Source organism: Parasteatoda tepidariorum, chromosome 6 (genome assembly GCF_982258835.1).
Source record: "Parasteatoda tepidariorum strain Cologne lab strain chromosome 6, Ptep-v5.0, whole genome shotgun sequence".
NCBI lineage: Eukaryota > Metazoa > Arthropoda > Arachnida > Araneae > Theridiidae > Parasteatoda > Parasteatoda tepidariorum.
This window is the reverse complement of record NC_141760.1, coordinates 74,555,586-74,579,859: the sequence shown is the minus strand read 5'-3', so window position 1 is coordinate 74,579,859 and position 24,274 is coordinate 74,555,586. Positions and strand designations below refer to the sequence as shown.

Genomic DNA, 24,274 nt, shown 5'->3' with positions numbered 1-24,274 from the left:
TTTTTAAATTATAATGCAAATAATGTTAATTAAAATTCTACCTTTTGAATGAGAAAGAGTGGAATTAAAATCTACATTATATTTTATCAGTGGAAAATGTTTATTTCTGAAGCATGAGGTTATATCAAAAAGAAATTACCCTACTATGCCAAAAATAGGAAGAAAAAAAAGAAGAAAATAGGCTGATGAATTCAGATAGTTTTTTCCTGATATAGTGTCATTCTTCCCTTTCAAAGTCTATTTGAAGCAGCAGGGTTATTAACTGGTATTTTTTTCTCATAATATGTTTACAGTATCTTTGACATATTCTGATTTTCTATAAAGGAATTTTGTGAAGAAAAATTTCAATGAGTACATAGATTTTTTTTTAAAAATTTTTTTAGCTTAACTTTCTATTTTGATATTAAAATGTATATTTTGATATAAAAATATGAAGATTAAACATTTATTTATTTTTTGATGAATGACTACATTTCTAAACACAATCTGTTACATTTATTTTGTCATTTTAAAAATCAAGAGAAAAAAAGAAAAATTGCAATTTTAAATTAAAATTATGGTTTGCTAATTGAAGCTTTGTTTTAATAGTTAAAGTACAGAGGTCTGGTCAAGCCAAATTTACTACCGTTTAGCGGTACCTTAACAAATTCAATTTTAGGAAAAACGGTGGAATAATTTCACAAATACTTTTTTCTTCAAATTTTATCTTTGTGTCTCGTAAGAAACGATAAATCCATATTTTTACCATGTTTGCGTTGATTTTTTAATATAATTTTTAATATTCACAAATTACCTCTCAGAAGGTCAGGTACCTCTCAGAAAAACCTAGACAGACCCCTGAAATATTCCTTAAATTCTATATTTCATCTAGTCTTTCAATCATACATTTCGTTTTTCAATCATGCACTAAATTTCAATCATTTGTTTCAAAATGGTTGCTACGCATTCAAAGCTATGTATTATAATGAAAAATTATTTTAGTAAGTTAGAGCTTCTGAAATATTGTTATAATATAGTTTTAAAATTAATTTAATTTTGATTAAACATTCATAAAATTTTTTAATCATAAATTAAAGTTCGCACAGTGTACTTGAATAAAAATGAAAAAAATCCGATTTAAATCAAAAATCCTCAAATCCTGCTTTAACTGCGATCTCTCGACTTCACCATTTTTACTTGGTGACACACCTCATCCAAACTTAAAACTCAACCTTATCGTGTTTTACAATTTGATTTAGTTCTAGTTATAACCGAGTTGACCAATTTTAAACCAGATATTTTAATTTGGGACAAGTTGCTCATTTTAACCTAGTTGTTCTGATTTTAACCAAATTACAGTAATTTTAACCTAGTTTGGGGTGCGGTGTAGCCAAGCTCTTACGCCACAAGCTTACATCCATCCATCAATCAATCAATACCTTTTTTAGACTCGTATGGATTTTTGTCTATTAAATATGGAGGCTATCTCAATTCGGATTATGTGGTACCAATTGTTTAATAGTGAAAGCTGTCGGAATCTGGGGTTTTAAAACTATTCAATAATTTTGTATTTTGTCCTTTAAAATTGTATTGTTTAAAAGGGTGTAAATCTCATATTACCTTGCAATTATAATTTTTTTTCGAACCTTATGAAAAGCAATAATAAAAAGTAATAAATAAAAATTTAAAATTATTTTTAACAATTTTTTTTTTTTTTTTGAATAAACAAACTTTATTCAAAATTTTCAAACTCGCTTAAGAAGTTCCCTATATATGGAGAAATGAGCAAAAAAAGTGAAATTATCATTAATGGGCTCAAACTTTTTAAACTTTCGAGACCATATTTTTTCCGATTGCGGCTGTGCCCCTCCCCCTTCTCTTATTTTGATGACCAAAAATCTAAACTCGTTGGGGAAAAAAGGGGTGTTTCTTACTATATATAAAAATCTAGTTATGGTGTCGCAGTTTCCTATTGTTTTTGGTGCATTTTTATTGGCCAGAATATCATATGGTAGGATCCAGTTTTCAGCATTATTTTCATATTAGTTTGGTTGTCATCAGTATAAAATTGATTATAAGTCATCATGGTATTGTTTTCCTATATATATTTTTGCATCCCTAATTTAAAGGTATTTATCTGTTCTGTTATTATACGTTTTTGATTTTGTTTGTTTTCTACATGAAGAGTTCTTAAGACTATAGTTAGGATTACGCGTTACAGATCTTAATAGTACTAATAGAACTTAATAAACCTTGATTGGATCAAACACTCGATTTGCAAAAATTAATATTACTCGTCTGGTGATTATTTCTGGAAGATCAAGGAATGTTCGAGTGTCACAAAATAATACGACTTCGGATCTGTCCCTCAGACAGAAGACCTTATACAGGCGACAGTTCAAGTTTTTCAATTGGATTACTCGAAATTGAATGGGGAAAAAACAGCTACTAACGTAAACAAATGCTCACCAACCAATCAGGATCAAAATACCCACAAAGTCAGTTGCAGGTATACCATTAGCTGCAAAAACTGGCGCATGCTGCTCTTTCCATATTCAGATGCACATATTAATGCGAACAATCATTTTCAGGCATAAACCTTATCATAAGTAAATTGGAGAAGTCGTCGTAATAATGAAATTTTGGAATCATGCTTAAAATCAAATTCAATAACATGCAAACCTGATTTACTAAAACTTTCCGAGCAGATATAAGACAATTGTTCATCTCGTTAGTGCTGGTGTGGTGTAACTACCACTATAAATAATAAATACCAATTCACTAGTATATAAGACATGTTAACTTGATTCTATCATGAGGTACCTTTTGATAGATGAAGGTTGACATAGTCGATAACTAATTCCCCCACATTGGTGACCTACGGACGTGATAAGAAATTGTCAATATTGATGGATGAATCCACATTAAACAGTTGATATGCTTAAAAAAAAATCCGGTGAAGTAAATAAAGTCTCCCGGTTAATAAATAATTATGAGCGAAATGCTAGAAAAAAAATAATAATAGCGAAAAGCTAGAAAAAAAATAATAATAGCGAAAAGCTAGAAAAAAATGATGGGAAAAAATAGCGAAAAAGCTATAAAAAAAAATAACGAGCGAAATGCTTGGAAGAAAAAAAATATATAATGAGTAAAAATTGAAGTTAATAAATAAAACAGCATTAATCAACTACTGGTATCTGTTCATCGAATTCTATCACAGATAAAATTCTGGAAGGGGAGTAATGTGGTGTAACTACCAATGTAAATAATAAATACCAATTCACTAGTATATAAGACATGTTAACTTGATTCAATCATGAGGTACCTTTTGATAGATGAAGGTTGACATAGTCGATAACTAATTCCCCCACACTGGTACGTCATTATCATGATTAAAGTTTTTGGATACCTTACAATTTTATTTTATCAATGGTTTGAACACGTAGAGAAGTAGAGAAAATGAATGAAAGAAAAAACACGAAACGAGTATCCAAGTGTGGATGGGAGGTCAACCTCAGCGAATGCACGTTTAATATAATTGCACGTTAATAACGCTAATTTAAGTTTAAAAAAATGTGGCTGCGTGGCTCTCAACAGAGTTTTCAATCATTGAGCTGTTCGTAGTAATTGGCTCAGTTGACTGAGTTTGCCAATCACGAGGATAACTATGGTTAGGGCTGCAGGTCTGTCGCGGCGCAAATTTCCGCGAAATTGTCCTCTTTCTTAATATGTTTTGATTTGCGAGAAAATTGTTTAAAATTTGAATTTTTTTTTTTCATTTTTTATTTATTATTTTTATTCAACAGAATTTTTTACTTTCCTGAAGCCTTAAATTGAACGTGTAAAATTGATTAGATATTTAGAGGAGCGAATCAGTAGCAAAATGAGAAGAACATAGGTGAGAGATAAGAGATAATCACAATCTTGTCACATAAGGTGGTCTTTGTACACTTAGAGAGGGTAATAAACTGATAGGATTAACTTCCTGATGTCAGTAAGAGTGCAAAAGAAATTGCAATCATAAAAGAAGGAAAATGTTATAAGTCAAATCTTTGACAGAAAAATTGTTACACAGACTATTGCACTGGGCAATGAAATTTCTACTGCCTTTCTACATATCCAGGCAATTTTTCCTGGGGGGGGGGCTTCTTGTGATTTCTTAAATAGGGATCAGCTTCTTAGATGAGAAGGAGAAAAGGCTTTTGTAGATAACTAGTAGTTTGAATGTAGAATGTTTGAGTTTTCACAGCAATTACTTCTTACAAAGCAACGGTGAAATAATTGCATGTTGAGGAAGGAAGATTGATGGAGCTTTGGAAATCAAAGACGGAACCCTATCCAAAAGTGGCAATTCGATGTTTGTCGGTGCTTACAAACAGCGTAGACGCAGAAAGATAGCTTTCTAAGTATAAAAATGTATTAAGTGATGAAAGACGAAGAATAAGAGAATATTCTGACAATGTACAATACCCTGTACCAAAATGCTGCTCATTTCAATAAAAATATTAACATTGCTTGAAATTAAAAGAACTACTTTTGTTGTGTATTTTGTAAGCTTTTTTCATTATTTGCGTAATTTCAGTCTTTTGCATCATTTATATCGTAATTTTTTTTATGAATCTGCGTAATTTTCAAAACTTCCCGCTAATTTCGGGTCTTTTTTCCCGCGACAAACTTGCGGCCCTACCGATTATCAACACTCACATTAATATTCTATTCCATTTTTATCGATGTCGATAGTGATCGGCTTTTTATAGTTTCTGATATTTATCGTATGCTCGATATTTGTAGTAAGATATAATACTAACGATGTGCAATGAGAAAACTTTTTTTTAAAAAAAACATCGCTATGACGACGTTTGAAAATATGGCAATTTACTGTTACATTGCCCAATTTTATAACTTAATTTGCTTCTTTACAGCCCCAGGCATGATTTATATACATTATAGACGGCACTTTTGACTGCACCTTAAAAGCACACATTATTTTAATCGAATAATAATATTATTGAGAAAAAAAACTGTTATGAGTTTTTAGCAGTCACAAAATATTTACTTTATATATTTTTTTCCTGCTAAGCGCATTCCAGACAAATAAAATAAGAAATAGTGCAAGATTTTATCATTATAGTTAAAATGTATTTGAACTCGGATATAAGGTAACCCATAAAGTTTTTGTCGTTTTTGCTTTGCCGTTGAATAAAGTGAGAATAAAGTAGGCAAATTAGTGAATTTTCCGCATAACAAATAAAAATTAATTAAATGTTAAAAAGCGTGCAAAAAATTTCTTTTTTTAATGTGAGTTAAAAACTAGCAAGTATCACTGTTGCAATATTTGAAATTTAAAAAAACCCATCTGCAGTCATTTTTATCAATAGCGAATTCTAAATCAATGAAAAAAATTCCATTTTTCACATGGCTATCGACTCAATCGAGCGAACGAACAAAAAAATTCGAATGAATTTTAGAATCCCGGGCTAAATTTGTTCCTTGCAGCCATTGTTAATATTTCAGGATGATAGAACAAATTTATCTGAACTTATAAGACACACCTACCCACACAGACAGACAAACTCTTTATTATAGGCGTAATTATCAATTGTTTTAGTACTATATTTAGTAGTTTTCAGTTAATCGCTTTTATCTGTACCTGCTTCGATTTTTCGTTTCTGCCTCTTACGTTCTTTCCTCGGCAATCAAAGAAGGTTAGAAAACTCAATGGTTAAGAGATATATACAAACTTTCCAATTTGAAACAACTGAAATTGCGCAGTAATCAGTAATATTGTAAACTCTTAGAAGATTAGAGGCATCACAAGGTTTGTGCATACTTCACAATATTTCGTAAGGCATATTTGACACAGAATGAAACTATGAACGTCATTGGCATATGTAGGAACCCCCCCTCTCAACCAGTAATCAGTAATATTGTAAACTCTTAGAAGGTTAGAGGCATCACAAGGTTTGTGCATACTTCACAATATTTCGTAAGGTATATTTGACACAGAATGAAACTATGAACGTCATTGGCATATGTAGGAACTCTATGTATCAAACAAATAAAAGAAATTTTCCTGATCGTTGCTGATTTAAATTTAGCTAAAAAAATAAAAATAATTAATTTTATTGAAAATATTCAGCAAACGAGAAAAATTTCTTTTTTTCAATTCCTACTATTAGTTCACACTCTCCCTATATATATATTTATATATCTTGTTCAAATTTTCAATCGTTGATAAAATACTTTTTATTCATCCACTCAAGTTCAAATAAATTTTTTTAAGCTCCTAGTCTATGACACTTGATGTTAATACAATTTTTTCAAATATTCATTAATTAATTAAATTTAATTAATTAATTTTAGTTTTATATGGGAGAAAAAAATTTTAATTATTTAATTAAAGGTAACTAAAATAAAAAATTTCTTTTTTGATCTAAGTAGGAATTGACTTTTTAAAAAAAATGATATATTACTTGTTTATGTTTAAAATTGAAATTTTTTTTACTTGCGTATTTTAGTTTCACTGTCCACTATAGAAGAAATTGGTCATCTTTGAAGCCCATGGTTTAAATTCCTTTTTCAGTTAACTTATTAATACCGATAGACATGAAATGCTTTGAGATTATTCAGTATGCCTGCTTTGGTATGACAGAGAACTTAGCCTTATGCATTTTACAGTTTTTATGATAAATGAATCAAAACTTCAAACAAAGTACGGAAGCTCTTAAAATTCTTTTGCTAGAAATAATAACTAACATTCCAGTCTGAGGACTGTGTAGAATACGATTGGAATTTTGAAATAAGTGGTGACCGTTGAAATAAAATGAATGTACTTTTAGGAAAATGTATTTGCATGATTTAAAATAGGCATTTAAATATTATAACATTATTTATAACTATAAATGTCACCATAAAATGATCGCATTATATGTTTCCTGATTGCATTATTTATAACGAAGTCATAAAATTGACCATAGATATTTAAACATTGTTTATACATGCAAAGCTGCAATTCAGCTGCTCTATAACCACGTATTTATCATAACTTTAGCAGTTTACAGGGCTCAAATCAATATAAAAGAGGGAAGCTAGTTACCATCTTAAGTTCATTTCTAGAACAATCAAGGACAACATGAAGTCAATTATTCTTCTCTGCGCATTGGCACTCTTTGTTGCTGTTTGTGGTAAGTTTTTAAAAAAAATTTATGTAACTATTTATTTTAATATTAATTAAAATAAAATGTGCCAAATTAACTTTTTTGGTATTTATAGGGTAAAACTAGAAAATTTTACTACTAGCAGAGGCCACTCCGTTTTAAAAATTGAAAATCTTAAGCGATTAAAAAAAAAAGTTTATCTTAATATTGTCAGACATTTCTTTAGAAGTATTTCTCAAAATATGGTTTAATGTTTACAATGTTCACTTTTAAAATGAATAAAAAATTTTAAAAGTAAATGTAAAATAAAACAATTTTCAAATTTTATAAAATATTCATAATAATTCCATATTTACTTTTAAAAAATAATGAAATGCATGAGATGCATTTTCGACGAAAATTGGCAATCGGATGGCGACTGGCACACAATTTTTTAATCGCTATTTGTTATATTTAGTAATTCTGAGGCCAGTGGTGACCGTTAATTTTCCCTTATACTAGTACGATACTAAACGTATAAGTACAACACTAATTTTTCATTGTATAAAATAATAAATTAACTAAAAAATTGAATAAATATAATATAGTATTAAAATTGTTCTAAACCAGGGGTCTGGAAGAAATTTTAGATGGGACTTGTGAAACTTTTTATCGAGGTCCTGAAAAAAAACTCATTTCCCTTATTGGGTTTTTATTTTAATTTTCACACATTGTTATCTACAAACTAAAAATATTTTATGAATAATGTATTTGTGCATTTTATGACTGAAAAAAATATTATTTTCTGCCCGGTTTTTAATCTGTAATCGTGGTCCAATAGTGGTCAACCATTGTCCTGAAACAATCTCTTAAACTGCTCTTAAAAGATGAAGAAAATATTTTCAAGAAAAACATAAAATATTTTTGAAATAAATTATAAAAAAAATTCTCCCATAAACAAACAAGAATTTAAATTAGAAAAAAATCCATAAATCTGTTTTTTGAGGTCATATTTACAACAACAAATCTAATTCTAAGATTATGACTTATGTAGTTTTATTTGAAAATATGAGTACTTATTAGAATGAAAATGAGAGTACTTAATCTCTTAAATCCTATTATAAATATCTCGTAGTACACTGGTTTTCCATACTATTGTAAGTTTCAGTTTCGTAGGTTGAAACTTAACAGATCTGAGTTTGACAGGTATATCTGCCGTAAACTAGTTAGAAAATCGGGGTATTTGCTTTGCAAGGCATCTACAAAGCTCATTGCAATATATTTAACATGTAAAGTCAGCAGTTTGCAAAAATCACATTTTCAAATTAGCCTACGACGCATGCATTAGAGTTTCATTTTTTTTAAAATTCAATAAATGAGTAAATAAATAAAATAAAGAATGGATCGGACGCACTTTAGACTAACATTTTTTAATACGAAACCAGAAAATTTATATAATTACTATTATTTGTCACAAAATTCAAAATTTGTAAAGTTTATCTTACTATGCTATCTGAGATAAATTATAAAATATTATTTTCACAATAACTACCATTTCTAACAATCGCGTGCGTCAGTCAGGCGAAAACTTAACAGACATTCTTGAAAATATTTTATTTGGAATGGTCTGACAAGCAACAAAAACATAGTTTTGTAGTTTTATTAGATGCGCCATCTGTTGATGAACTTAGTAAATAATTTTTACGCTCGGGGAAAGGAAATGGTTTCTTAAGCAAAGCAAATTTTCCATTTATCGTGAATTAATTTTTTCAGGTAGCAGTATTTTTGAGTCACCCAGTATAACTCAGTATTTTTGGAATAAAAATTACTTTAATTAATTGTATTTTAAAATTTTGTGAAGGTGCTGACGATGTGTGCAGCTTGCCTTCAGAGACCGGACCTTGTAGAGCAGCCGCCAGACGATTCTTTTTCGATAAAGCATCTGGGGGATGCAAGCAGTTTGTTTATGGAGGATGCCAAGGAAATGGAAATAATTTTGTGACTGAAAAAGAATGTCAAGACGCTTGCGGTAAAGTTTATTTTTCCTATTATTTCTATGAATAAAAAAAGAAAGAAATTCAACAAATGCGTTGTATATTATATTAAGTAAGCCAATTTAAATCGATGTCTCAGTGGTCACTGGGTGCAAAGTAGAAATGGTTAGTGATGATAGAAATTCTAGCCTTCAATAACGATTTTACATCACACGGATAGCCTGCGTAAGATCAAATCTTAATGGATGCGATTTTTTTGTGAGACCTAATTGACGGCGAGTTTTTTGCGGGTAAATATTTTCGACCATTTATAGTTCTTAATCGCATACTAATTTTTTCCGCATGCAAAAAAAATGCTGACAGTGGGAATGATTTGGTAGATATGAATTTGTTGATATTTATGGACTGCACTGCATCTTTAGTTTACACTATATGCTAAATATTTGCGAATTCAGTAATACGAACGAGAACTTGATTAGTAAAATATATTTACAGGTGAAAAACTCAACAGTCATGTTCTCTTTCGCATCTCCGAATTCGCATACGCGATTTTTTTTTCGTGCATGCAAAGAGAATGACCCTTTTGGGTTTCATTTTCTCCGCATGCGATTCCCATACGCGAGCTTTCCATGAAAGAGCGATGAGCTAGCTTTCATGGAATGCTTTTGGTGGACACTAACCCACATTTTTGTGTCACGAAAACCTAGCACAGTTAGCCCGATGACAAGGGGATTCTGACCCATGATCCGTTTACTATCCGTAGGTGTGAGCCGGGAAAAGAATTTAATATCAGCCAATCATCATTGCAATTCGAAACCAGGCCACCTTATCAAGATGCAAGCGCTCAATCCCCTGAGCCATCATGATTAATCAGTGTAATATCATAAATGAAATGCTACACTGAAGAATAACATGTTCTCACCATTGAGTGGTTGTATAATTGTCCGTTTTTGAGATCAGAATTAACCGCCCAGATCATGCAATTTAATGCTATTCTTTAAGTATAAGGTTGATGTCAACAAGTTCATGACCAACCATGCTTTGAAAAATGGAATTGAGAACTGTATAAACGAAATTCAGCCATATTTATGCAAAGCTGTCATTAAATATTTCGACAAAGTGTATATATAACAGAAAAGCCCCTTCATTACGCAAAATATTATTTCATGCATTTCATACATAATCCATACATACTTCATACATTTATTGCATACTTTGAGTGAATCAATAAAGAAAATTTACACTTTTGTATTAAAAACCTGTGGTTATTTTTAACTAAATTACTTCTTTCGCGAATTTTGCTTAACTTGTAAGTTTTACAACTTATTCCTATATTTGCTTAAATTTTCTTTTACAGCTTAAATGCGTCAACAGGAAAGAAAAGAAGAATTTTTTTGTCATTGGATGATAAAATTTAGAAGAAAAAGTTTGTGTAAAAAAAGTGTTATGAATGTCAATAAAGACAATTGTCACTGACTTTTTTTAATGATTTTTATTATTATAAACATAGTGCAAATTAGCTTTTGAACTAAAAGATTAAAATGCAATCTAAATGATGACGAGGAGTTGATTTTACCCTATCATGCATGAATTTTTCATACGAATTATGAAAGATATTTAGATCTGCTACAAACCCATTTAGTATCTCAGGATTGGAAATTTTTGTCCCACATGGTCAGAAATTGGTGCTTTCGTGTCCAAGTGATGACATATGTTGTTGTGGTATATTTTATAAATAATATATTTTAATCATGCAAAAACTTAATGTTCAAACTTCAGTTATAAGTTATAAGAAAACGTAAAATAATGCTAGCCTTTCCAGTACTGTAATATATCCTCCAAAATATTTAAATTGAATTAAATTTCCTTTTATTCGTATTAAATTTCCAATTTTTTTCTTGAATCTTCCATTGACTTCCGATGAGAACACATTTTTTTAATTTCCTTGAATTGCCTGCCATCTGGTGTTCCAGATGACTGGCCAAAAACTGTTTGAAATCTCCAAATGAGGGCTACATTCAGATTACAGCGTAAATGTGATCCTGAATAGCATTGCGAAGCGAAAAATATACATATATCATCATATGAGGCCCATGTGAATGAGATGGTTAAGCATGCTATTTAATTTGTGCTGACTACATTGAAAGATTAGAGCTCTTAATGTTCATTTCACACTTGCTCGTAATTCTAAAACTCTTTAAAAAAATGATTTCGAGCAAAAATATTTTTATTTAAGAATTATCAATTAGGGTTCTATAAACTGCGCAAAGATGCGAAGAACTGCATAATCCACAATTGTCTGCATTATCGCCAAATATCCGTATAAATATTACTTTTCAGAAAAATATATTCTATTAAACAAAATCGTTTTTTCCTCCATAGTACGGTACAGTACTTTTATTTATGTCTCACTCGAGCTGCACATTGGGTTATTGGCGACGATCTGGAAAAACATCCCTGAGGATGATCTGGAGAGAACATACATACGTCATATCCGGTTTTACAGAGGACACATTCACACACAATCCATCCATCCGCAGATCGTAATTTTGACCTGAACGATCAATCTCCGTTCCAGTATCCCCAAGAGGAATTAATTTGTTATGGGAACTTAGGGGGATTTGCAGGGCTCGAAGAAAGTCAGAAATTTTACCCGTCCCCGAGGACGGCTTGTCCAACAATGTACCCGTCCTCCTTTGAAACTAACCCGTAGCTTCTAACTAAATAAAAATATAATTTTCTCTTATTTATTACAAACATTTATATAGATTAAACAATGAATTGGTAGTTACTAGGATTACAAATACTAGGTTACTAATAGCAAAACCTAGTATTTCTTTAATGAAATAATTTAAATGACAATGGTCAAGTTATCTGGAATGTCAATTTATCAGAGGGTACTTCGTTTTTTAAATGAAACAAATATGACGTTAGCCAGTTCCACAATCAAGTCAATGATTTACAGAGGTTTCTGCACAGAAATATGAAAGGGGTTTTCCATTTAGGTGGATGTTCATAATTGCGTTTAACGCTTCTTGTTTAAGACCAGTACGTAATGTGTTTTTTTGTAAGCTCATTGCTGAAAATCTTTCAACCACTGCAGTACTCCCAGACAGAGAAAACATCAATTCCAAAGAGCGCAGTATGTTGCTGTATTTCAAGATTAGAGGGTCACTTTAGAAGTGAGGCGCTAGACTCTTGTAAGGTAAAAAAAATTGAAAATGTATCACTAATATTAACGGGAAAATGGCCGTCCGCGCGGACGTCGGATTCGAGAAATTTGTTGTCCGCAGGGAATTTTTGACCGCCGAGGACGGGCGGACGGGTGGTTTTTCGAGCCCTGGGGATTTGTGATCCCCACGTATTTAGCTTGCACCGGTCACCATTTTGTACACAGGGAGTCTTCGACCAGCGGGGATTGAGCTCACTACTTTTCGGACGTCCAATGCCCTACCAGCCAGGCTGTGACGGTCCTTTTCCCTTTATGGAGCTTTATCTTCTTTGCTTAACTTTCATCTTAAAAATATCAGAAGAATTATTCTCTTGCAAGGAGGAAGATAACTTGCCTGATGGACTATTTGTTTTTTAAATACAAAGGCTTACAATTCTAAGTCGGAAATAAGTTAAAATGATGTTCAGTGCTCAAAATAAAACTATATAACCCTAAATAACTTTTCTTCTAATAATCGGATTTTCACCGACTAAGTATCAATTTTAATGGTTCAAAACACCTCAAATATGCAGTTAATTAGCTCTAACTATTAATTAAATTACGTAATCAGAAACAAAAACGTACTTTCTCTGAATAAATATACCTTTTTTATAGACGGATTCGGATATGTGACCCCCAAAATCTGGGAAAAACGGCTCCAATAGGCTGTTCAGGAGTGCGGTCCAAAGTTTGGATCGTTTAATTTTAATTTAATTTTTTGCGTATTACGCTACATCTCTAGGACTTTTTAACGAAATTAAAAATCTTTAGCTCACAAACATAAAATTCGTTTATCCAAAGGTAATACCATCCAAAAAATAACTATTGGAAAATGATTTCATTCTTTATTATTTTGTTTATTAATTTTGAATTGTAAGGTGCACAATTTTTTACATCATTTCAAACAGTATAATTTTCCATGGGAGTGATATCAGAGAAACCTACCTTCAAATTTTTCGGCATTTTAATCGGAATATTGCGCTATTCTTCTTGCTCTACAATTTCTTTCAAAACAAATGCATTAAAAATGGTTTATCTTTTCTGATTCAAAAAGCTATATGGATGATATAAGAAATTCCAACAGTAAGCCTCACTCTATTATCCCTCATATTTTAAAGTAATGCATTGAACTCACTAACAATAACTACGAAATAATATATGTTTGGATTCCTGGACATATGGGTATTAAGGGTAACGAAACAGCAGACTCAATAGCCAAATCGACACACAATCTTACAAATAAGCCACACTGTTTACCTGACATTCAAAATTTAGTGACTGACTCTATTACCCATCTCAAATAGATCAACTGAAATACTGAACTAAACAGCAAATTGTATGTGATCAAACCAGATATTAAGCCAATTGCACCATTCACTAACTACAATATGAAAAAGCAGGTTCTTATCAACTGACTACGCATTGGGGCATACCCGCTTGACACACAAATATTTAATTTCAAATGAAGCACCTCCACAATTCAATTATTGCAAAACGTCTCTTACAGTAAAACACTTTCTGACTCAGTGTATGAAATATAAATCTAAAAGACGATTTTATCATTTTTAATTGGAGACGCACCTCATCGAAACTTAAAACTCTACCTTATCGGTTTTTGCAATTTCCTTTAGTTCTAGTTATAACCGAGTTGATAAATTTTAAACTAGATATTTTAATTTGAGACAAGTTGCTCATTTTAACATAGTTGTTCCGATTTTAACCAAGTTACAGTAATTTTAACCTAGTTTAGGGTGCGGTATAGCCAAACCTTGGCTCTTGAACCAAAAGTTTACATCCATCAATCAATACCATTTTTAGACTCGTATGGATTTTTGTCGACTAAATATGGAGGTAGTCGCAATATGGAAAATGTGGTCCCAATAGTTTAATCGGGAGAGCTATCGAAATCTGGGGTTTTAAAACGATTTAAAAATTTTGGATTTTGTCCTTTAAAATTGTATAGTTTAAAAGGGTGTGAATCTTATATACCTGGGAATTATAATTTTTTTTCGAACCTTATGAAATACAGTAATAAAAAGTAATAAATAAAAATTAAAAATTATTTTTTACAAAAAATCATTTTTGAATAAATGAACTTTACTTAAAACTCACTTAAAAATTTCTCGATTTATGGAGAAATGAGCAAAGAAATCAGCAAAAAAAGTGAAATTATCATTAAAGGGCTGAAACTTTCTAAACTTTCGGGACCATATTTTTTTCAATTGATGCTGTGTCCCTCCCCCTTCTCATATTTTGATGACCAAAAATCTAAATTCGTTGAAAGAAAAAGGTATGTTTCTTACTATGTATAAATATCTAGTGATGGCGTCGCAGTTTGCCATTGTTATTGGTGCAGTTTTATTCGCCGGAAAATCACATGGTAGGATACAGTTTACCCACATTAATTTTCCCCAGTTTTCCCACATTACTCTGGCATGTTGAAAGATTTTGACAGTCCGCCATAAAAACCACCTGAGAAATAAACAGAGGAACCTCATCAGCCATTCAAAAGTCTGTTGATTCCTCAATGTAATGAATAAACTATTCGAACTTTCTAGGAATTCTTACAGACCACCAGGGAATAAGGCTTCAAGTGCTTCTTCCACTATCCTCCTCCCCATAGACATTTCAACTCCTTTACGAAATGCCATCGGCCTGAAACGTAACGTAAACGCAACATGAAAACGTAAAACAGTTGCTAGCGTAAAGAAATGCCATGTTTCAACAACCAATCAGGATCGAGATCACTTGCAGGTATCCCATTAGTTGAAAAAAACTAGAGCATGCTGCTCTTTCCATATTCAGATCTACATATTCATGCGAGCAAACGTTTTCAAGCATGAATCCTTATCATGAGTAAATTGAAGAAGTCGTCCTATTAATGGGCTCTGGGAATCATGCATGAAATTAAAAATAACAACATACAAACTTGATTTACTCAAACTTTCCAAGAAGATGTAAGGCTAACATTTCGTCTCATAAGTGTTTGTTTGTCATTATGATGATTAAAGTTTTTCGATACTTTACAATTTTATTTTATCAATGGTTTGGACACATAGAGAAAATAAATTAAGGAAAAAATGCAAAACGAGTATCCAAGTGTGGATGGCAGGTTAACCTCAGCGAACCCACGTTTAATATAATTGAACGTTAATAACGCTAATTTAAGTTTAAAAAATGTAATAGGGTCTCGGTGCTGCCATCTAGTGTGGCTGAAACTAGACGTCCAAATTAACATGGCCAACGGTATCTCACCCATTGTGGTGGTCCTGAAAGAGTGCATACCACTTCTGGAGAGCGCACTAGGTCTGCTCATCGGGAAAACTGATTGTGCAGCTCATAGGAAATGAAAAAAAATTTAAAAAATGTGGCTCCGATGTAAGAAATCTTTCAATTTGATTATATATGAATCATACCTGAAAAAAAAAAGGAATGAATTTGACTGTATTTTAAGGAGCAAACGTCTTTTTAAAAGTATGAACCCAAAAATTCTTCTGAAATAATCCAATTTGGGATATTTAGTCTATTGAAGTGTAGCTATTTGTCGCTTCAATTTGAAATTCTGTAGCATGAATACTACTTGTGATTCTTGCTCATAGTCAGTTGTATAAAGCCTATTATTTTACCGGTGGGGATAATGCTATCTAAATACGTGTCCTTTAGTTATGATATTGCAGTTAACTATTAGTTTCCGTCGATATTTTTCTACCGTATGACATATCTTGCAATGGCTAAAATATTGGCTATGATAAAAATAAATTTATATTTTCCTTAATGCAATTCTCAAGCATAGAATGGTATTTCTTTTCATTATTATTGAAATGAATGTGAGCAGAGCCGGATTATACCTTTCGTAGGCCCTAGGCACAGAGTCGGATTATACCTTTCGTGGGCCCTAGGCATAGCCGTTTTTGGGCCCTCCCCTCCTTCCCCCACTCCTCCCCTCTTTTCAAAATATATGCTGAAATTTCCTTGCATATTTTTTTTTACATTTTTATTAATATGGATTTTAATTTACAAATTTGTTTATCGAACTTTATCTGCAATACCGACATACTGCCGATATTGCAGTTGATATCGATAATACCATTATGATTAGTTCGATTGATAACTATGTTAAAGTAAACTAGTGAATACTTTTCCTAACGTTCACACATTGCATTAAGAATATATTTGTCGATTCTTGGATCAAATGCAGAAGAAGAAAGATCTTTCTCCAGATTAAAATTGATAAAAAATTATTTGCGTTCAACAATGAATCAAGATCGTTTGGCATCGCTCGCACTTATGTCTATTGAATACGACATTTTGCGTAGTTTGGAATTCGACAGCATAATACAAGATTTCGCAAAAAAGTAATATATTAGATCATAAGATTCTGCAAAATAATTTATTATCGAAAAATATTATATATTTATTTGTATCTTCTTAATTTTGTGCAAAATGCACTTGTTGTTTTTAAAGCTAAATTATTTTTGTCAACAAATTTTTTTCTCCCAAGTTTTTCGTAGGCCCTAGGCACGTGCCTAGTGTGCCTATAGGTTAATCCGGCCCTGAATGTGAGGTATGGTTTTTAAAGATAAGCAAAAGCTTTGCATGGATAAAAAAGGCCAAATTGTAAAGATTATTAACAAATATATATTAGTTTGTTATTATAATATACCTTTGATGCACTTTTTTCTAGTAACTTTGACCTCTGAAATATTTATGAAACTAATCAACTTTAAAACAAAGCATAAATAGTAGGTATTAAATCTCAGGTTAGTGTTTCAGGGCTCTATATATTAATCACATTTTCGGATAAAAATTATATTGTCTGTAAAAAGTTCACTGTTTTTAAATATGGATAATTGTTTAAATACAAATAACTGCAGGAAAGAGTTTTTAGAAGAATAAAAATTTCCTCACGTTGTTTTATCTTCATTAGAAAGACCTGTAAACTTTTTATTAGAAGTAAAGAAAGGCATTTTTCATTTCTGAACACGTGAAATTACTAAGTTCATTTTCATATGGATATTCTTGAAATTTAAATGATCAAGTGACTGCCTCAAAACATTACAAGTAACTACATGTTTTGTGTTTATAGTTTTCTCATTTTCACTTACATCAATGAATTTATCTTCTCTTTGTAAGCATATTAGAATATCTCTAAAACTTGCAAAATCCCTGACAAGCAAATAAAAAAATATTAATAGGGTATTTTATGCCTTATAGCCAATTAACAAATACTGATCAGATTGTATTATTTTGTATGGAAACCATTATTATGACACTGCAGAGTCACATGTAGTTTTTTTTTTTTTTTTAAATTGCAAATGGAGACAAAAATATCTTCTGCCGCAGCCTCTTTTAAAATATTTTTGTAAAAAAATCAGTTGCATTAACTTACTCAAAATCAGTTATTCTGGGACTGTATGCGTTATTTTTTTAATTATGATTCCCTTTAGTTTTTTGTTTTTTTAATTGCAAATAGAGACAAAAATATAATGCTGTATGCGCATTTAAAATATTTTTGTAAAAAATCAGTCTTATTTCATTGCATTAATTTATCAGTTATTCTGAGACTGTATGCGTTATTTTTTTAATTATGATTCCCTTTAGTTTTTTTTTTTTTTTAATTGCAAATAGAGACAAAAATATAATGCTGTATGCGCATTTAAAATATTTTTGTAAAAAATCAGTCTTATTTCATTGCATTAATTTATCAGTTATTCTGAGACTGTATGCGTTATTTTTTTAATTATGATTCCCTTTAGTTTTTTTTTTTTAATTGCAAATAGAGACAAAAATATAATGCTGTATGCGCATTTAAAATATTTTTTTAAAAAATCAGTCTTATTTCATTGCATTAATTTATCAGTTATTCTGAGACTGTATGCGTTATTTTTTTAATTATGATTCCCTTTAGTTTTTTTTTTTTTTAATTGCAAATAGAGACAAAAATATAATGCTGTATGCGCATTTAAAATATTTTTGTAAAAAATCAGTCTTATTTCATTGCATTAATTTATCAGTTATTCTGAGACTGTATGCGTTATTTTTTTAATTATGATTCCCTTTAGTTTTTTTTTTTTTTAATTGCAAATAGAGACAAAAATATAATGCTGTATGCGCATTTAAAATATTTTTGTAAAAAATCAGTCTTATTTCATTGCATTAATTTATCAGTTATTCTGAGACTGTATGCGTTATTTTTTTAATTATGATTCCCTTTAGTTTTTTTTTAAATTGCAAATGGAGACAAATGCTGTATGCACATTCAAAATATTTTTGTGAGAAATCAGTTTTATTTCATTGCATTAACATATTGAAAATCGGTTTTCCTGAGACAGCATACTTCCCCTTTAGTTCTTTTTTAATTGCAAATAGAGACAAAAATATAATACTTACATTACACTTACGTAGTTTTTTATTTGCAATATTATAAACTATATCTGGTTAATCTTCATAAAAATTGTAAGCTTTTTCTTACAGTCATTACTTGTTATTTAATGCTATTTCATCTCCGAAAGGTATTTGCTTTAATGTGGATTTTTTTTTCTCTAATAAGATCGTATTAAATTGTCTTGCCCCTAAAAAGATAAACTCTCAAATACATCCACTCTTTTGCATCCAAATTTACCAGAAATATAATTTATTATAACTTATGCAAATCATTATTTTATTAAGTAGCAACTGATCAAGTATTTTAAAAAATATGATCTTTACTCAACCATCAATAAATCAAGATTTTTATTGTAGATAACGTAAGAACATAAAAATACAAACAAAACAAAACAAAATCTAATTTTACGTTGAATTCTTCTTCTTTAGAGAATGCTTCAAATCATATAGCTCTTGTTTATACATGATAAATAAATTTTTTACGAGTGCTTCGAGCTCTAAAGGGTAGTATAAATATAGCTTCTTTCTCTGGTAAGTTATAGAATTAAAAAAAATCACCATGAAGGTTTTTGTACTTATCTGTTGTGTAGCACTCTTTGCCTTTGGTAAGAAGATTTGTGATTTTTAATTTTAAAAAAATTTAAATGCAACCTTAGATTAAATTTTTAAGTGAAATGTCATTAAAAAGCAAATACAAAATGTTTGGCACTAAAACCAAGTAGTTATTTTTTTGCAATTTAAACTTTATTAAAAGTTTGAATGTTAAATAAATGGTTCCGAAAGTAAGTGATTGATCAAATAAATTTCTTTAATCCAGAGTAGCATAGAAAAAAAACTTTTACTTTTTTCTCTTATATTTCCGAAACAAAATTGACATAAACTAGGAAATAATTTTAAAATATGTAAATATGAATTTTTTTTTTTTTAAATAATTAAAGTTTTTAAATAATTAAAATTTTTAATTTCCAAGATGAAATATAGCTACTAAATATGGATAATTATTAGTTACGTTTTTTTTACCAAAATAAATAAAATAAAACTATCATGTTTTCTCTAAAATACGTTGCATCAGAGACAATTTTCTATAATAGCCCACATTAACTATTAATTTAAAAGATATTCATCTCTTATTTGCAACAGTTTGTCATCAATTCATGTAAAGAAGTATAACCCAGTTTTCATAACCTCGATTTTAATTTATTTTGGTCGGTGAAATGTTCATGATTTAAAACCGCTGTAGACATGCAATCAAACTGTTTATGTTGCACTTTTAAGTAATCAACTGTTCGTCAATTAAAAAGTTACAGTTAAAATTGATGGCTTGCAATGGATAGGATGAACATTTCATGAATGCTCGCTTTTTAAGACGGCATTGAAACTTGAGAAGATCTTTGCATCACAGTGTAAATAAAGTTTCGCTTACTTATTCCAGAAACATCTATGGAAACAAACGTCTTATGTGTGCACAAACAATCCTTTTTTTCACCGACTATTAACTGATAAAAGTTCCAACACATTAAATATCTTTTTATAGAGCTATAATAGAAGTCGTCTTTGACTTTAATAAACACCAAAATATATTTGGGGATGATAGAACAATATCATGCACTTTTCAGATTGCAAAATATCTATTTTTTTCCTCTTTGTAATTATAGCAATTAAGGAAACGTGTGATGATTAATTAATTAATTTATTACGAAATGCATAAGTGCTTTTTTTTTTACAAACGATTGCCCTTTTCAGGAAATTTTATGATTTTAAAAAGCGTGAACTGAAAATTTAAAAAAGCATTTATAGGCCAAAAATTTGAAATAAAAATTAAAAAAAACATTTAAATTTTTGCTAACCGTTGAAGTATAAAGTATTTGGTTATGCTCCCTCCTATTAAAAACTTCAGACTGGTATTTTAATGCAATTGCAATAATAATACTTCAAAATTTCCGAATTTTAAGGCAGTAAAAGATGTTAAAAAAGATCTTTTTTTATTTACAAAATCCTATTGAAGCTTTCTTTTTAATAGGAGGTGAAAAAGAAAAAAAATCAGAAATGTTTACATCAAATCAAAATTTTTACAATAGCTTTAAATTTTAAATCATTTTGTGATAGATAAAAATTAAATAAGTGCATTACTGTGTGTAAAAAATGCCTGTTATCTTATAACTAATCTTAGTTTATTGGCATAACTATTAAGGGTGCATGATTGTTTTAATTGACATTTTTGTGTCAGACGGAATGACACGAGCCCGCAAGGAATGCACCACAAGTGTCACTCATCAGTTACGAAATTTTAAACTTCAAGGCTAAAAAATAAAAAGAGGATTTTTTTTTATTATAGATATTTTTAAAGTTTAATTTTCATCCCGAATATGAATTTTTTTAGCAGGTAAACGCGGAGCAATGTTGGACGCATTAGATTAATAGTAAGATTACAAGTAGATTTTTCGTTAATGTGAATTCAATGAGAAATATGCTTAAAATTTGTCACTGAAGCTATTTTTATAAGCTATATAATATTAAACACTGAATAATAATTATACTAATTATACTGAATAATAATAAACAAAAAAAATTCATTTATATAATAGCGAGGAAAATTTAAGATTTCTTGGCAAATGATCACTGATTAATTTTTGCAATCGTTTTCAAATTTTCCACAATAATTTCCACAAATTCAAATTTTCACAATTCAAATTTTCCACAATTTCAAATTTTCCAATTTATTAAAAGAACAAATTTAAGTATTTATTTAACTATGAATGCAATTCTTAATACAAATTATTCGTCTCACATTTTTTCTTCAAAGTTCAAACTTAATAGTTTGTTTTTCTCATATTAAAGAAAAATAGACTAAAAAAAGTCGGGTTTTTTGCCTTTTTTTTTTCTTTTTTTACGTCTCAATTTGTGACATTAAAGTCTCTTATTGTATATAAATTCATCTTCAGTGACGATTCACAGTGAAGTACCTTCTATGATTGTTCTCACGAATACGAGTACTTTCAATAATCGGCGTAAGTTTTGCATAAATTCAGTGGTTGATTAGACACAGTATAATCCAGTTTGAGAATAATACAATAAAAGAATTCATAACCAGGAAGCCGGGCCCGACTTAGCCTTATTGGGGCCCGAGGCAAAAACTTCTGTGGGGACCCCCACTGCTTCACCCCTTCAGTTAATAAAGAACCGAACTTTATGGAGGTATTTACATTTATCTTCTCATTATAGATAACAAGAAAATTGACTAGAACCCAAAATAGGTATAAAGTCCCCACCCTCCAAAGGTCAGACGAAATATCATTTTATCCATTTTATTGATTTTCTGACAATTCTACGTCCATCATGCTGAATGTAGTTTACTAATTGTTAAAATTGTCATCTAGCTGCGAAAAATTCATATCATTGCTGACATCAGGGCGGAATTCAGCTACATTTTCGCTATTACAATGGCTCAATGAAGCCAATCAGAAGCCTGTATTTTTGTAAACATATCGTATTTTGCAATATGTAGAAATACAGGCTTTTGGTTGGCTAAATTTGTTCATCGTAATTCCGAAATCTTAGCTGAATTCAGCCCTGGAAAGCCATGGATTTACGACAGATAGATTGTGTTCATACAATAGATTAATGAAGAAGCTAACATAAACCTGACGGATTTTACACGGTACTGATATTTTTTTTTTGTAAAAAAAGTTCATTGAGGAAGGAAACGTAAAATAAACTTTATATTCGATTTGGGGCCCCCCTCTGATGTAGGGGCTCAGGCAACTGCCCAGTATGCCCCTGCATCAGAGGGGGGCCCCGAATCCAATCATCATGTATTGACATATTTAAGCGAAATTAGCTACTGTTCTTTAATCTAAACATGAGGTTTTATTTTTCTACTTCTATTGACAGCTAAAAGTGAAGAGGATGTGTGCAGTTTACCAGCAGAGACAGGAATGTGCATGGCCCTTTTTCATAAATATGCCTACGATGCAGACTTAGGAAAATGCAAACAATTTGTTTATGGTGGATGTGGAGGAAATGGAAATAAATTCAACACTGAAGAAGAATGTGAGAAAGCATGTGGTAAGTTGAAATAGTTTTAATTCACTGACCATTCGAAAATAAGGTTTATTAAAGATTTTAACGTCTAAGGTTGCTTCTAATCAACAAACTTTTGATGAATTCTGCCATACGTTCCTCTTGGTTTAATACATTAGTTAACTCATACAACCAGATTAAAGTATTCTAAAACATTTAACGCGTCTTTACAACAGCAATTGCACGAGAGTTCAAGAAATTTTTAACTCAATGGCACAAGCCTCTGGGACACGCAGGATTATTAGCCCTACACTTGTATCGGTAGACAGAAGAGATCTACGATCATCCTTTTTAGTTTTAGAAAAGCATTTTTGTTTTTAATTATTATGCTTTTTTTATCAAATCACTCTTAATTTTAATTATTAATTAACATGGTTAAGCTTCTCTCAACTGCAGTTGCAGTTTCTTATGAAGATCTAATAAAAGCTCTTTTGATATTTATTACTTAAAAATGTTTCATAAGAAACTGAGAGTATCAAATCATATAAATAAACAGAACAGTTAAAAATATACTTTTTAAAAAAAATATATTTTATGTTATATTATTTTTCATTATCCTTATTATATTTAAGTAACAAACCTCTCTTTTTGTATTTTTCAGGAAAGGGAAGAAAATAGACATCTAATTCAAGCATCCAAAATAAAATCCAAAAATAGAAATCCGCTTGATCCTATGAAACTTAGTTTTCCAGATTATTTAGTTTTCAACATTGATCATTATTAGCCTTTCTAAAATTTGAGTTTTCTTCAACATTGTTCACAAGTTTATATTATTGCACCTGAAAATGAATAATTCTTCTAGAACCTAGCTTTCATGCACTCATGTGCAGCAAAGCATGTATAATTAAATTAAAGTACAACATCAAAAGTATGTTAAAATAAATTTAAATCAACATGTGTTAATATGTGTAATGTTTTATTGTCTGAATTTATATACAGAACGAAATTCTAATTTTATCGATCATCGTCAAATTTTTGTAGGCAATTTTTCATAAAACTGTTTAGTTCTTCATCTTCCCGGTTTCAAGGTTTCCACTAATTAAATAAATGGCTCAGCCATATAGCCTTACCAGCAAGATTCAGTACTTATGAGAAATTCTGTCATTTTAAGAACAAGAAACTCAATTAACAATTTTACTTATCAATTAATACTGGTTATTTTCTCCATGCAACTGTAATATAAAAAATTTCTATATGTATTGGTCAATTAACTGTTATGAGTTGTTCAATGTTCAGTCAATAAAATTACTGAAAACTGTGAAAATATTCTGTTTTATACAAAGCAGTTCTGAAATTAAAAATAATTTATTTTATAATTATTTTGCTACAAAATTTGCTGTTAGGTCGTGTAAATCATACTTTTTTAGTTTGTCTCTAACTTTTTTTAAAAGAATTCTCTGGTATATGCACTTTTTTGATTGCCTTTCTTGAAAGCGCTGTTCTGATTTTTTTTCCTTGACTCATTATGAAGCTTGCCAAACTGAACGAAT

At 30.2% G+C, this 24,274-nt stretch overlaps 1 protein-coding gene across 1 annotated transcript in view; it reads left to right on the top strand.

Moving 5' to 3' along the window:
• LOC122273995 (carboxypeptidase inhibitor SmCI) overlaps nucleotides 1–23,498 on the top strand; it is a 43,407-nt gene extending 19,909 nt beyond the window's left edge. The window contains exons 3-8 of the mRNA XM_087166894.1: nucleotides 7,061–7,163; nucleotides 8,977–9,149; nucleotides 11,688–11,748; nucleotides 21,647–21,712; nucleotides 22,596–22,769; nucleotides 23,386–23,498. Coding sequence (XP_087023020.1) covers nucleotides 7,061–7,163; nucleotides 8,977–9,149; nucleotides 11,688–11,748; nucleotides 21,647–21,712; nucleotides 22,596–22,769; nucleotides 23,386–23,402 — 594 coding nt within the window. The 3' untranslated portion in view covers nucleotides 23,403–23,498. The remainder of the gene's footprint in view (nucleotides 1–7,060; nucleotides 7,164–8,976; nucleotides 9,150–11,687; nucleotides 11,749–21,646; nucleotides 21,713–22,595; nucleotides 22,770–23,385) is intronic.
• The last annotated feature ends 776 nt before the right edge of the window (nucleotides 23,499–24,274 follow it).